At 52.0% G+C, this 12143-nt stretch overlaps 1 protein-coding gene across 2 annotated transcripts; it reads right to left on the minus strand.

The window, feature by feature from the left end:
• Positions 1-44: 44 nt before the first annotated feature.
• Positions 45-10525, minus strand: AP1M2 (adaptor related protein complex 1 subunit mu 2). 2 transcript variants are annotated; one of them, XM_029052502.2, is made up of 12 exons: positions 10380-10525; positions 10044-10200; positions 9475-9542; positions 4135-4265; positions 3398-3545; positions 3140-3266; positions 2373-2515; positions 2169-2240; positions 1711-1869; positions 1269-1394; positions 688-763; positions 45-573 (listed from the first exon to the last, which is right to left on the minus strand). In XM_029052502.2, exons 1-12 carry the CDS (start codon positions 10419-10421, stop codon positions 551-553), a joined length of 1272 nt encoding a protein of 423 aa, XP_028908335.1. In that variant the 5' UTR covers positions 10422-10525; the 3' UTR covers positions 45-550. The 2 variants fall into 2 exon arrangements, with proteins under 2 accessions (XP_028908335.1, XP_028908334.1); XM_029052501.2 differs by having other exon boundaries at positions 2373-2521.
• Between the last annotated feature and the right edge of the window lie 1618 nt (positions 10526-12143).

Consider the following 12143-nt stretch of genomic DNA (forward strand, 5'->3'; position numbering starts at 1 on the left):
AATTTATAATCCATTAGTTAAAACCCATGACACCCCCCCCCGCCACTTCCCACCCCCCGCTACCTAGGTCATATCTGCTCCTGAACTACTATCTTCTCTGCCCCCTACCAGGGCTCACAGAAGAAACTGGCAAAGGGTCTTTGTGGGGAGGAAGGGATGGGTGGAATGCCACATCGGCTGCTGCCGGTTCATTTGAAGGCACAGAGTCAGGAACAGGGATGGAGGTTGTGAGATGAGGCGGGCTTGCAAACTCAATGACACCGCCAAGGGTTGAGAGGGTGGGGGCTGGGCAGGCCGACTGCGGAGGGAATTGGAAAAGTACAGAGCCAGCCTCCCCCAGCCCCCCTCCCCGTGGAAAGGAGTTGAGGGGAAGGGACTTCAGAAAGAATGAGTCATACCTTAGGCCCTAGTGGTTTGGACAAAAGGAGAGATACACAAACACGCACACACATGCGCGCGCACACACACACACGCACACACACACACACAGCCTGGGATCCGTACACCAGGTTGCCCCCAACCAGCCCCCCTCTCACTCCATCTCTGTTGGCTAATTGGTTCGGAGCTGATAATCTGAAAAGAAAAAGAGGAGAGGAAGGGATCCATTCAGAAAGGGTAAAGAGACAATCTCCCCCACCTCCCCCATTTCAATGTATCCTCTCTCCCCACTCCCGAACACCCACTCACCCCCACTCTGGGTGATGTAGCGGACCCAAGGAAGAGCCTGGTAGCCACTCTTCTCAATGATCTTCATGTACCGGACCTATGAGGAACCACTACTGAGGGCAGGGGTAGGAGGGGCTGGTGGATTGCCTATGAATGGGCTGGAACATCTGGGGATTGGGGCCAGCTCCCACACCAACCCACCATTTTCCTGAACCCCCATTTTGGGAAACGGCATGGTCCTTTGGCAAGAGCACAGGCTTGGGAGTCACAGGTGGTGGGTTCTAATCCCAGCTCCACCACTTGTCTGCTATATGACCTTGGGCAAGTCACTTCACTTCTCTGCCTCAGTTCTCTCATCTGTAAAATGGGGATCAAGAGTGAGCCTCACGTGGGACAGGGACTGTGGCCAACGTGATTGCCTTGTATCTACCCCAGCGCTTAGAACACTGCTTGGCACATAGTAAGCGCTTAACAAAAAAACATAACTATTAATTACTATTTTCCGACGAGAGATTAAAGTCCTCCCTCCGCCTCCCCGGGTAGGGGGTTCCCCCAGGAGAAGCACATACTCCTTCCTCTATTCTCCACTTCTGCCCCCTCACCTGGATGCCGGAGACAGTGAAGTATGGGATCTCGAACTTGACCGAGATGGGGGGCCGGCCTTCCATCTCCTCCTTCTCCACGCTGGGCAGGCCAAAGTGAGCCCGCATCAGATAATCCTTCCCGCCCTGACAAACCACCAAGAGGATGGGGTAGGGGGTGCAACAAACAGGGAGACAGAGATGAGTTCGATGTGGCTGAGGCCAGATCGGGGAGGTTAGGGCATAAAACGGCTCAGTCCACAGGGCTACGTTTTCCACCCCTACCCCTCCAGGCTATATGAAGTATCCTAGGAGTTTCCAGGATAAACTTGCTGCTTCCTGGACATCCCAAGGTATCTCCTGGGGAGGCAGGAAAAGGGAAAGATAGAAAGGGGTGAGGAATTGTCGAAGGGGGATGGGAGGTGTGAGGTAGAGGAAGCAAAGGGGCAGGGGTGGTGCCCACCGGGAAGGATTTGATGGTCCAAATCACTATGTTCTTCTCAGGCAGGTACTTGGCGCTGCCCACGCTGGTTTTGAAGCGGGGAGAATCGGCATCACTGGGCACGGGGACAGCAATCTCTACTCCATTGGCCACGGACTGCTTCTTGAACTGACCCTTTGCCTGGGGGCAGGTAGAGGGGAGGACGAAGATGGCTGAGCTCTAGGTCCCGGCCAAGATGCGGCCGCCACCCCAAGCCCCCATCACCACCCACATGCCCAGGGTTCCCGCCCTCCCCCCGCATCAGTTCCAAGTCCGTGGGGGAAACCTGAGAACATTAGGGCACTTGGGCATCTACTTCTTACCCCGTGGATTTTTTTGGTATCAGCAGGCAGAGAGGCACAGCGACAGAGAGATGGAAGCCTAGTCTTAAAGGCAGGGTGGGGATGAGAGGGAGGGAGGAGAGGAGAGACAGGCCTAACCTTGACCATGATCTCCACACGGCTGTGTGAAAACTTCTCAATGACAGACTCGATCCAGATCAAGGGCTTCACCTGTGGATGGAGGGGGCCAGAAGGGGCTCAAACACGGCAGGGGGGTGTGGGGGGGCAGCACAAGGAAGGGCCGTGACCCCCACCAGACAAGGGACAAAGAAGGAGGGTGGAGATCAGGGTTAGGACTCCCACCTGCGTGTTGAGCCGATAGGACATGAGCTCAAAGTCACCATCGGGCGGTATGAAGGAGATGGTGCGGTCGTTGTCGAAGCGAGAGAGTCGCACACACTGGTGAAACTTTACATCCTCCAACTCCACGGACTTGTTCTTATTGCCTGGAACTCAGAGGAAAGGAAACTGTTAGCTCCCAAGAATGGGGCTCAATGACTCACTGTTCCAGCACCTCTGGGTGCAAGAGAATAATAACAACATAATAGTAATTGTGGTATTTTAAGTGCACTGTACTAAACGCTGGGGCAGATCCAAGGTAATCAGGTCCCACATGGGGCTCACAGTCAAAGTAGGAGGGAGAACAGGTATTAAATTCCCATTTTGCAGATGAGGGAACTGATGCACAGAGAAACGAAGTGACTCGCTCAAGGTCACGCAGCGGACAAGGGGCAGAGCCAGGATTAGAACCCAAGTCCTCTGAGTCCCAGGCCTGTGCGCTCTTTCCACTAGGCCACGCTGCTTCTCAGCTTTCTGTTGAAAAAACTCTAGCATCCCACCAGCTGACAATTCTTTTCCAACATCCTCCTGTCTGTCACCGAGACTGCGTCACGGGCCCCGGGAATAATGATGTTAACCCTCCTACCCAAATTCAGGGCAAACCGCACACTGGAAATAGGGAGGGGTCACCGCTCAGATCCCAACCCCTCTGAAGTTTCACATTCAGCACTACAAGGGGGAGGTGGAGAGGGGAGAGGGGGTGGTCCACACAGGCTCACCCCAGGACTTACGTCCCGTGAGCTCGAACAGGACGCGGTCATTGAGGCCAAGTCGCAGCTCTGGCATCCCCGACAGAAAGACCTTCAGCTTGATGGTGCCCACGATCTCACTAAGCAGCACGCTGCCGTTGCCATTCACCTGAGGTAGTAGGGTCAGGTTGAGGGGTGGGATGGGGGGAGTAGGGTGTTAGTGAAGGTCATGCTTCCCCAGCTGTTTCCTCCCCTTCTGACTCTCCTCCCATCCAACCTCATCCACCCCCATGCACTCACCAGCAGGTTGACAGACTCAATGACATCAATGAAGACTTCGTTCTTCTTGTACTTGATACCCTCGGAGCGCCAGGACACAGCATTGGTGACTGTTGGGGGCACCCGGGATTTGCCCGTGTCCAATTTATTGCCCTGCTGGGTGATGTACCTGGGGAAGAATGGCAAGGGGAGAGGCTCCTCAGCTGGAACCCCCTGGAAAGTGGGGAGGAGAGTAGCACCCCCATATCAACTTATCTCCCATATTAAAGCACTCACTTGTCTAAGTCCATTTCTCCTTCTAGCTGTAAATGACTGTGTTCCTCTCCCTTGCTGTTCTTCCCCAGGTACATCACCCAGCAGGGTTCATGTCCTGTAACTATTGTACTCTCCCACGTGCTTAGTTCAGTGTTTACAAACAGAATATTCTCAGTGTGTATCATTAACTGATTGAGGGGGGCTCTAGACTCTAAGGTCGTTATGGGCAGGGAACATATCTGCTAATTCTGTTGTACTGTGCTCTCCCAAGTGCTTGGTACAGTGCTTTGCCCCCAGTAAGTGCTCAATAAATAGCACTTTTCATTGATTAAGGGGGCTGGGTCTGACGACACATACCCCCTCCTGCTAGGAATCCCCTCCCTGGACTCAGAACCCAATCCTGGCCGAGTTCTCCTCCACCCCCACCCCTCTGGCTGGGCTAGGTCCCAGCTTCCTGGGGGTGAGCCAATGAGGGGGGGAGGGAAGGGACGGATGATACTCACTCCTGCAGGATCTTGCTGTCCGTGGTCTGGGGAAAGCCAAAGTCCATGAGTTCATCCAGTAGCTCATACACGATGACAAAGTTGTCTCGGATACTTTCTTCCTCCAGCTCCTTGAAGTACTCGGAGAACACCTGGCCGGGGGAGATGGGGTTGGGAGGAAGTGCTGGATCCAGCTCCATCTCCTCCATACTATGCAGAACTATCTTTGACTTCATCCCCTTGATCTGTCCCCTTTAAGCGCGGGATATTCGCCTCACAGCACTTACGATCACATCTATAACTGATTTTCATGTATGTCTCCTCTGCTAGACTGTAAGCTCCTGGTGGGCAGGGAACCCTTAGTATAGTGCTCTGAACACAATAAGCGATCGATAAATACGATTGATCGACGAATCCTCTGTGACATACTTGCTGACAAGCTGGGATAATGGGGTGTCGAATCCACTGTTGTTCTAGTGGGGTGCAGCTGAGCTCCCAGATGAGAAGCAGCGTGGCACAATGGATAGAGCACGGGCTTGGGAATCAGAAGGATCTGGGTCCTAATACCAGCTCTGCTACACATCTGCTGTGTGACCTTGGGCAAGTTACTTCACTTCTCTGCACCTCAGTTACCTTATCTGTAAAATGGGGATTAAGAGTGTGAGCCCCGTGTGGGACAGAGACTGTGTCCAACCTGATTAACGTGTATCTATTCTAGTGCTTAGAACAGGGCTTGGCACAGAGTAAACGCTTAGGAAGTACCATAATTATTACTATTAGGTCCCAGCAACAGATTTAGCATCCTCTTGGGAAGGGGGCAGGTGGGGAGGAGATAGAAGAGGGAGTGGGAGAATTTATTGAATGGGATCCCACTGGGAATAGTCTCAAGGCTGGCTTATTATTATTACTGTACTTGTTAAGCGCTTACTATGTGTTAAGCACTGTTCTAAGTGCTGTGCTAGATACAAGTTAATCAGGCTGGACACAGTCCTTGTCCCACACAGGGCTCACAGTCAAAGCTGGCTTCATTTCGGTATCTCTAATGATGCGTTGGGAAGAAGAGACAAGGGCAGATTCACGGTGTCCTATGATGGGTGCAGGGGGATAGGAATTTAGAGAGCCTTGAAAACGTTGGGAAGCAGAGTGGCCTAATGGAAAGAGCCTGGGAGGCAGACAACCTGGGTTCTAATTCCGGCTCCACCACTTGTCTGCGGTGTAACGGTGGGCAAGTCACATAACTTCTCAGGGCCTCAGTACCCTCATCTGCAAAATGGGGATTCAATACCTGTTCTCCCTCCTACATAGACTGTGAGCCCCATGTGGGACCTGACTTTCTTGTATGTACTCTAGTGCTTAGTACAGTGCTTGGCACATGGTAAGCGCTTGACAAATTTTAATTAACCAGGGATCGGGCCATAGGTCCACTGAATCTCATCCTGATAAGGGATAGGCTGGCAATGTGCGGTGCAGAGTGCGGTGCAGAGTGACCCTGGGGTCAGAGTGCATGGCTGACATTCATTTGGGGGTCTAATGAGGGTTGGTCGGAGAACGGAACAGTGACCAGTCCTCCTGGACACGCCATCGACAAACTACTCCATGTGACGAATCTGCTTTCCCCTTGCCAGATAGACCCATTTAGAGTTTGGGGCTCAGTCCTGGTCACCACATTTTTAACATAAGGGAAGAGAGGCTAGAGAGGTCCCAGGGTGGAGTGATGATCATGATGAAAGGATCAGAAATAGAGAAAATGGTCAGGAGGATGGAGGACAGACTGAGAGAGTCAGGACTCTTCAGACTGCAGGGACGCAGGTGGGGGGGCCAGGACTGAAAATACAAAACCACGCAGGGTGTGAACAGAGGAAAAGACAGAATAGTTGTTCTCCAAATCCCCCCCCCCGCAGACTCACACCTCTCTCCCAGTGTGAGGTAACTTCCATTTTAGCTGGAAGGTAGCAGGTTCAAAAGAAACAAAAGGAAAGACTTCATCCAGCATGGTTGAACGTATGGAACTCATTTCCATGGAAGTTGTGTAGCCAGAAATACCAGCAGGTTGAAAAGGGACTGGGAAGAGCTTGGAAGAGCATAGTCCATGGAAGAGCAGACTATACTGGGACACTAGAGTGAATGTTGGAGGTGTTGGACAGTCTACCCCACAGTTCCTCCAATCATCTTGGTGCCCCTGTAGAAGACAGTCGTCTTGGGATGGATGGACCATGGTTCCGATGGGGGATGGCTTGGTACGTGTTTTGATGCTTTTATGTTCTTATTTGGAGGTGTTAAGACCAGAAAAGAGAAAGCAGAGAGGAGACAGAATCACTGTTTCCCAGTCTCTAAAAGGGTGTTACTGGAGCGGTGGAAGGACTCCTCCGGGTCCACCGAAGATTGGACAAGAAATGAGTTTAAATTGCAGCAGGAGAGATTGTGGTTGGAAACAAGGAAGAACTTCCTGGCCCACCAGGTGGGTAAAACACTGGAATGACTGATCCACCGTGCAGGGGAGGGGATTATGTCCTTGGAAATCATTAAAGAAAAGAGAAGGTGTGCTGTCCATCTTGGGGGAGGGGTGCAGGGGGAGGTGGTCGGGCCCTCCATTTCAGAACCCTCTCAGCTCTGGGGTTCCTCCTCCTCCCAACCCCTCATCCTCAAACATCTTAATGCCCCTTTATTCATCCCCATTCCCAGCCCCACACCACTTATGTACATATCTGTAATTTATTTATTTATATTAATGTCTGTCTCCCCTCTAGACTGTAAACTCGTTGTGGGCAGGGAATATTATTTATTTTTTTTTTGTTATATTTCACTCTCCCAAGCGCTTAGTACAGTGCTCCACACATAGTTAAGTGCTCAGTAAATACGACTGAATGAATGAATAATGCCACTTCCCTCCCCACCCAAGGGGTTCAAGGGAGGGGGCCCTCCTAGCCCTGGTCTCTACCAAGGGTCTTGAACTCCAGCTCCAGTTTTCTCTTGGGTCTCCTCTCTCTCTTTCTGCTCCTCCATCTCCTTCACCAGCTCTTCCTCCCACCCCTTAACTGTGGTGGTCTTTCAAGACTCTATTCCGGGTCCTCTTCTCTTCTCAATCTACCCTCGCTCCCTCGGGGAACCCTTCCACTCTCATGGCTTCAACGACCTCCTCCAGGCCGATGATTCCCAAATGTACTTCGCTAACCCCCACCCCTCACCTCTGCAGTAAGCACCCCCTGTAGACTGTAAGCTTGTTGTGGGGGGAGAACCTGTCTACAAATTCTGTTGTATTGGACTCTCCCGAGCGCTTAGTCCAGTGCTCTGCACACAGTAAGCCCTCAATAAATACAACCGGTTGATTGCAGTCTCGCATCTCCTGCTGCCTCCAGGACATCTCTACTTGGACATCCCACTGATGGCTCAAGCTCAATATGTCCAAAATTGAACTCCTCACCTTCCCACCCAAATCTTCTCCTCCATCTAACTTTCCCATCGCAGTTAGCAATACTGCCCTCTTTCCTGTCTCTGATGCCTGCAACTTTGGTATCATCCTTATATCATCCGATTAGACTGAAAGCCTGTCAATGGGCGGGGATTATCTCTATCTGTTGCCAAATTGTACATTCCAAGTGCTTAGTACAGTGCTCTGCACATAGTAAGCGCTCAATAAATATTATTGAATGAATGAATGCTTAACTCTCCTTCGATCCCCATATTCAGTCTCTCCCTAAATCCTGCTGGGATTTTCCTCCACAACATTTCTGGGCTCCGCCCCTTCCTTTCCAACCAAATGGTCACCATACTTGTCCAGGCATTAGACTATACTAGCTTGACTACTGCATCAGTCTCCTCACCAGCCTCTACTTTACTCTAAACCTGGACTCTTTGTTCCTCTTAAACTCTCCCATTCCCATAACTGTGCTATTTGTTAGGCGCTTATTATGTGTCGGGCATTATACTAAGCACTGGGGCAAATACAAGCAAATCATGTGGACACAGTCCCTGTCCCACGTAGGACTCGTAGTCTCAATCCCCATTTTACAGATGAGGTCACTGAGGCCCAGAGAAGTGAAGTGACTTGCCTAAGGTCACACAGCAGACAAGTAGCAGAGCCAGGATTAGAACCCATGATCTTCTGACTCCCAGACTCGTGCTCTATCCACATGCCACCTCCTCATCTCTCACATCTCCAAAATCTTATTCGCACCTTTCTCCCTGCCTGAAACTCCCTCCTTTCTTCAAATTGCCCAGACTACAGCCATCTCCGTCTTCGAAGCCACTCTTCCAGAGGCCTTCCCCAGTCCCTGTAGCCTGTAAACTTGTTGTAGGTGGGGAGTGTCTACCAACTCTACTCTGTAGGACTCTCCTAAGTGCTTAATACAGTGCTCTGCACACAGTAAGCACTCAATAAATACCATTGCTACCATGGGAAGCAGTGTAGTGGGGGTGACCACTAAGAGAACACAGGCTTGGGAGTCAGAGGTCATGGGTTTTAATCCCAGCTCCACCACTTGTCAGCTGTGTGACTTTGGGCAAGTCGCTTAACTTCTCTGTGCCTCAGTTACCTCATCTGTAAAATGGGGATGAAGACTGTGAGCCCCACGTGGGACAACCTGATTAGTTTGTATCTACTCCAGCACTTAGAACAGCGCTTGGCACATGGTGAGCGTTTAACAAATACCATCATCGATTCATTTCTGTTCTCACCAACTATGCACTTGCGTACCCATAACCACCTACTGTTCTTCTGCACATATTTTACATACCCTACTATTTAAGCATTAACTCACAGTTATCCCCTTTTATTTCCTCCTCCTGTCTGTATATTATTTTAGTGATCTCCCCCACTGGACTCCTTGAGGGCACAGATGATGTCTACTAACTCTATTCTATTGCACTCTACTGTATGAGCAGTGCGGCTTAGTGGAGAGAGCACGGGCTTGGGAGTCCGAGGACATGGGTTCTAATTCCGGCTAAGCCTCTTGTCTGCTGTGTGACCTTGGGCAAGCCACTTAACTTCTCTGTGCCTCAGTTACCTCATCTGTAAAAGGGGGATTAAAACTGTGAGCCCCATGTGGGACAACCTGAATACCCTGTATCTAACCCAGCGCTCAGAACAGTGCTTGGCAAGTAGTAAGCCCTTAACTAATACCATAATTATCATTATTACTCTCCCAAGTACTTAGCACAGTGCTCCTCATGCAGTAAGTGCTCAATAAATGCTACTGATTATGTTTACCAACCCTTTGTACTCTCCCAAGCACTTATAACGGTTGTCTTGCCCACAGCAGATGATCAATAAATGCCACTGACTGACTGGTAGAGGTTCAGGCCCCTACCCTCTCTCTTTCACCCCCTCACCCTGTGTGTGTATGTGTGTATGTGGAAACTTACCTCCACAGTCTTGTAAAGGAAGGAGTAGACCAGAGATGCATTTGCATTCTTTAGTGTGGTCGCCACCACTGGTCAGCAAGAAGTTAAGGAAACAGGCGTATGTTGGATTGGGGGGAAGGAAAGTGAGTTGAGAGGGAAGCGGGGGTAGGCGAGTGTCAACTCCACCGACCCCTTCCCCACTCTGGACCTCTGTTCTTTTCCTGGGATGCTGATTCACCCCCATGGGTGCTAGCTCTTATGGAGGCCTTGGAGCCCCGGGTCCTCTCCCCTCAGGCGTTTTTCAGCCGAGGTCTGGGCTGCACACCCACGCGGGCCAACCAGACCTGAGGAGTTCCAAGCAAAGCAAACCCCAGCCCAGTCCTGTTGGCTCCCTATCCCCTAAAAGGCCTCTTTGTGCTCCCTGCACTCCGTGACCAGGCAGGCCCTCTGCTCGGGGTCCGGACACAGCTGGGGGAGGGCAGGGACACTTCCAGGGTGGGGTGGGCAGTGGAGAGAACTGCCCACATCCTATAATCCCACCTCCCACTTGTGCCGGGCTCCCTGGGTTTAGCCGGGGGCGGGCGGGGTACGGTAAAGGTTGCTGTACTTGATCCAGAGAAAGTGCACTTTGCCGTGAGTTAGCAGCGGGGTGAGCACCCCCTCCTCCTCCCTCTGCACCAGCAGTGGCATGAAGTGGTCGATCTCCCCCATGCTCACGTCTCCCTTGTAGTTACGGCTGATCAAGGGCTGTGGGAGGGGGAGGGGAAGGGGAAAAGGTCGGGTGAGGGGGTGGCCAGAGAAACCCCTCCCGGGCCTGGCTTTCCCCTGCTCTCCGCTCCTCCTCTTCCCCTCCCCAGCCGGGCCCCGGGAACACCTGGGACCCTGCCCTGGGGGGAGACCAAGCGACACCTCCTGCCCCGCCTGACCTTGCCCTTCAGATCCAAGATGAAAACGGCCGAGGCGGACATGGTGGCGGAACCCTCGGGCCGGATGGGCGAAGGAGACAGTGGCGAGAGGGCCGGGGAGGACAGGACAGGACGGGACAGGCCAGACCAGGAGAGGATCTCCGCTTCCGCCTTGCTGCCGCGCCCACGTGACCTCGCCCAGGTTAAAAAAAAAAAAAGCCTCAGGTGAGCCGCCCTTAAAGGGCTGGTGGCCAGGTGAGGGGGACGGTTGAGCCGACAGAAAAAAAATACTAAAAAATCCAAATCTCGGGCTCTTCTTCTCGCTGGCCCAAAGGGGCGGACGCCCTACCTCATTGTTCTCCCTGCGTATTCATCCCCCCCCATCACACAAACTCTCCCCCAGGGACGCGAATGTCGCTGTCAACGTCCTCTCCTAGCAGAAAAGTTGTCAGCCCCCCAACACCCGGCAAGTGGCCGCCACCGGGTCTAGGGGGGTATGCGACTTGCCAGGACCACCAGGTGTCAGATTTGCGATTCTGTATCGAGCCCACGAGGGCCCCCGCCCCACCATGTCCCCAGCCCCCAGCAACCCCCACCCCAACCAGACCCCTCACTATCCTTCCTGACCAGTTTGGGTCTCTGCTGGCTCAGCGCCGGGGGGACCTAGTAACTCCTCACTTAGCCTCTCAGCACCCCCTAACTCTAACCCCTCCGCCACCAGCAGCAACTCAGTTCAGCCACTCTAGCCACTAGGCCACGAGAAGCAGGATGGCCTAGTGGAGAGACCCCGGGCCTGGGAGTCAAAAAGACCTGGGTTTTAAACAGGGTTCCACCACTTGCCTGCTGTGTGACCTTGGGGAAGTCACTTCACTTCTCTGGGCCTCGGTTCCCTCATCTGTAAAATGGGGACTAAAACTGTGAGCCCCATGTGGGAAATGGACTGTGTCCAACCTATTAGTCTGTATCTACTCTAGCACTTAGAACGCAGTGTGTGCTTAACAAATACCATCGTTGTTATTAACCCTAGTTAACCTCTTAGTCCCGTCCCGTCCGTCCGCCCCCCCCCCCCCCCGTCAGCTGCCCTCAGCTTCCAGCTTTCCAGCCTCTCAACCCCATCTGCTGGCCCCAGCCCTCTAATCTCCTCAAATTTCCTGGCCCTCCCCAGCTTGAAGGTGGGAAATGCTCTACAGTCTGGTGGAAGGCTGTCCGGGGCAGTGGAGAAAAATTCATTCATTCATTCATTCATTGAGCGCTTGCTGTGTGCAGAACACTGTACTAAGCGCTTGGGAGAGTATGACATAACCATACACCGACACATTCCCTGCCCACAAGCACTTACAGTCTAGAGGGGGAGACAGACAATTCATGTAAATTAATTACAGTGAACCCAGGATGCTGTCCCTGTGTGTGTTCAATTGATAGTATTTATTGACTGCTTACTCTGTTCAGAACACTGCACTAAATGCTTGGGAGAGTATATTGTATAACTGTCTGTGTTCGAAAAAGACACCACTGAGGATGAAGAACTTGGGAGTGTACAATAGAGTAAGTAGACATGAGCTCTGCCCTCAAGGAGTTTACAATCTAGCAGAAACCTATTTGCCAAAATCCGGTGTTTTGTGGGGAAGTAAAAGGATGTGTGTTTGAATGTGGTTTGGGTGTATGTATGTGTCAGTGGTGTGAATGCAGTGACTATTGTGTGTGAATGTCCGTGTGTGTTGTGTGGTACATATCTGTTTGGGGTGTGTATTGTATGCATTGTGGATGTGGGTACTCTAGTGAGAA

Source organism: Ornithorhynchus anatinus, chromosome X2 (assembly GCF_004115215.2).
Source record: "Ornithorhynchus anatinus isolate Pmale09 chromosome X2, mOrnAna1.pri.v4, whole genome shotgun sequence".
In the NCBI taxonomy this organism is placed as follows: domain Eukaryota; kingdom Metazoa; phylum Chordata; class Mammalia; order Monotremata; family Ornithorhynchidae; genus Ornithorhynchus; species Ornithorhynchus anatinus.

Excerpts from the sequence above, each read along its gene's own strand:
- AP1M2 (XM_029052501.2), bottom strand. The coding sequence starts at position 10,421 with ATGTCCGCCTCGGCCGTTTTCATCTTGGATCTGAAGGGCAAG. Across the intron at positions 3,546-4,134 it reads GACAGCAAGATCCTGCAGGA|GTACATCACCCAGCAGGGCA; the intron begins GTGAGTATCATC and ends ATTCTTCCCCAG. Across the intron at positions 2,241-2,372 it reads CCTATCGGCTCAACACGCAG|GTGAAGCCCTTGATCTGGAT; the intron begins GTGGGAGTCCTA and ends CTCCATCCACAG.